Source organism: Eurypyga helias, unplaced genomic scaffold, assembly GCF_000690775.1.
Source record: "Eurypyga helias isolate BGI_N326 unplaced genomic scaffold, ASM69077v1 scaffold38549, whole genome shotgun sequence".
In the NCBI taxonomy this organism is placed as follows: Eukaryota; Metazoa; Chordata; class Aves; order Eurypygiformes; family Eurypygidae; genus Eurypyga; species Eurypyga helias.
In genome coordinates, this window is record NW_010273446.1 from 287 (window position 1) to 3,235 (window position 2,949).

The window sequence follows — 2,949 nt, forward strand, 5'->3', positions numbered from 1 at the left end:
GGGGGGTCTCGGCTGAGGCTGTCCCAGCGGATGCTCCTGTGTCACACCTGGAGCTGTGACCCCCCGGCTGCGAGGGCCAGGGCACAGCTTCCCTTGGACACGGCTGGCACGGGAGATGGAGACGTCAGGATGCAGCTGGTTCTGGGGAGGATGTGGGATTTGAGCTGCTTTTTGCAGATGTAGGTGCTGGATGGTGTAAGTCAGCAGTTCCCCTTCCCAAGGGGAGAGGTGTGGGTTTTGGAGCAGAGCCCTGCGCCCCTCACCGTGCCCCAGGTACACTCCAAGGCCCAAATTCCCCCTTTTCTCTCGTTCTTGCCTAAAACAGAACCACCTCTCCTGACCCCAGGTGGGACTCGAACCCACAATCCCTGACTTAGAAGGCCAGTGCCTTATCCATTAGGCCACTGGGGCCTTGTGAAATGATGAAAAAAGTGTCATTTCAGTATCTTTTGAGACCCCTCTCATCAGCCCGGGGAACCGACCTGGCAGCGGTGCACGCTGCAGCACATTTAAACACAACGAACCACTAACGAGCGACTCCTGGAGCCCACGAGACTCAGCCCCAGGATTCCCCAAGGATTCCCGTGTCTCACCCCAGGGGCCAGGAGCCTCCCGTCCTTCGGAACAATTTCCGTCTCAGCCCTCAGGGAGAGCAGCTGCCTCCTGCCATGGCTTTAGGTGAATGGAACAAAACAATACACACCTTTTTTTGGTTGGGAAAACATCAACTAAGATGGAAGGGAAGTGCTCAAAATGGTGAATATTTGCTATTTAGATAAGTGATTAGGCTGCTTTTCCTCTTCTTTCCCCCAAAACCTACTGCTGCTTCCGTGTTCAGCAGCAGAGGGTGCTCTCGGGGCAGAGGGTGCTCTTGGGGCAGAGGGCTGGATGAAGGGCACAAAGAATGGGGGGAAAAAAAAAAAGTAGCTGACAACTGGATGAAGGGGACAAAGAATGGGGAAAAAAAAAAAGTAGCTGACAAAACCCTGAACTTTTAGTTCCTCTCAAACATCAACAGTTACTTTTTCTTGTGCAAAACGAGGGACAGGCTGTCACAATGCAGCAGGAAGGTCAACAGCAGGCGTTAAATATTTTTATTTACATTTTAAGAACGGTTTTATTCCAGCTGACGAGTTGAGCGTTACCTACAGCAGCCAACGCCGCTGTTCACAAAGACACCGTGCCAAGGCCTTCAACCCCTGCTCTTCTCAGTCGAAGTCTGCCTTCCTGCTCTGCTTTATACTCGAGTGTATCTTTTTCTGCCGTAGCCGTTCGCGGTTCGTTCTTTCCACCCTAAAACAAAACGCAAAAATCCTTTAGCGCACCAAGAAAATACTTGAATGTTCAACCTTGAGCGCGGTTACGGTACTGATTGGATGAGCCGACAAACATCCACCAACAGAAAACAGTCCCTTTCTTGGGATGAAGCCCAGGAAAGCCGTTGAGATCCAACGGACCAGTGATATTTTAAAAGGAGAAATCCAAATTTAGAGTATAACGATTGTTGCAAGAGCCCGCGAACTAAAATCATGGAACACGATACTCTGCATCCACCTCAAATCGAGACCATTTCAATCAAGTTACCTCTCTATGAGTTTCTGTGTAGTCTCCTTCGACACCACCTTGGGCCTCTCTGTGGCCTCCGTGACCATGGTTCTGATTTTTTCTAAACAAATTGCCAGATTCCTCATTTGGTAGCGACTCTCCTCGGAGTTCACAATCAGCTCACCAGCTCGGTTTATCTTATTCCTGTACTAGAGGGAAAAACGGGACGCGATCACGGAAACCTCGTCAGACTTGTCAGGTTCTGTCTGAAATTTAAACCGGGAAAGGGGCGGGGATAGTTACCATCGATGCCATTTTCTGTCTCACAGCTTCTGGGATCCAGTCTGCTGATGCCAGGTGGAACCGAACTTCTGCCTTGGTATTCACTGGGAGGAAAAACAGTATCTTTTCTTCAGTGTAATAGCTCACCTCCCTAAGCTTTAGGAGATAATTCAGTCGGTTCAAATGGCTTTGAACATTCCACTATTAATTTCCTGAGAGAGTACAGCTTTTTTCTTGCTGTATTTTTACATATCACTGTACAAGACAAAGACTACAGTACCTGCCTTTCTAGACCCTACAAGATCTGTTGCTATTGCAGTCACTAACTACCTTGTTTTTAGTGGTCGTGGCAGAACGGGGAGGTTTTTTAGTTTGTATGAATTAATCTGAGAATTTATTGCACTGTGAAGTTTCAGGATCTGGTTGGCTTGTTGTATCAATGAAAACAGATTAGACAGAAGTGGTGTTTCGTGTGACACGTGTAGCATCAATGATCCCAGTAAGAATTTTCTAGGAGAATCCAACACAGTAGATTAATAGAACGGTTTGGGTTGAAAGGGACCTTAAAGATCATCTTCCATTCCCCCCTGCCTGCCATGGGCATGGACACCTTCCACTAGACCAGGTTGCTCCAAGCCTCATCCAGCCTGGCCTTGGACACTTCCAGGGATGGGGCATCCACAGCTTCTCTGGGCAACCTGTCCCAGTGCCTCACCACCCTCTCCGGGAAGAATTCCTGGCACCACTGGTCTCGAGCCCTGTGAAGACTTACAAGTTCTGTTAAAACGCAGGGTAACGATAATGAAAAGTTAGCATCGGGCAGTACAAAGATGCTTTTTCGTTTCAAGCTCCTGATATTTCACCAGGAAGTATAAAGAAGCAACTTAACAAACCGGATTTTTCCAAAGTCTCTCCCTCACCTTTATTAACGTGCTGCCCGCCCGGGCCGCTGCTCCGGCTGTAGGACACGGTCAGGCGAGCTGGAAGGGAAGAGCAGCGAGCTGACCCCCAGACACGTCCCCAGCTGGTTCTGCAGCGGGCAGCAGGGGCCGGGGACCAAGCAGGGTGCAGCCCGAGGGCAGAGGGACGCCCGTGACCCGGCGGTGCTTTCGCCCCGGGTTT

General features: G+C 49.9%; 1 protein-coding gene and 1 non-coding gene across 2 annotated transcripts; both read right to left on the bottom strand.

Annotated features, from left to right (window-relative positions):
• Positions 1-338: 338 nt before the first annotated feature.
• Positions 339-411, bottom strand: TRNAR-UCU. The gene has a single exon. It is a non-coding gene; the product is annotated as a tRNA-Arg (tRNA).
• Positions 412-1,208: 797 nt separating this feature from the next.
• Positions 1,209-2,857, bottom strand: ICT1 (immature colon carcinoma transcript 1; the record flags this gene model as incomplete). The annotated part of the gene is made up of 4 exons (XM_010159485.1): positions 1,209-1,293; positions 1,585-1,754; positions 1,849-1,931; positions 2,748-2,857. Coding segments are annotated over 4 exons (448 nt in total), but the record flags the coding sequence as incomplete, so codon positions are not given.
• Positions 2,858-2,949: the final 92 nt, after the last annotated feature.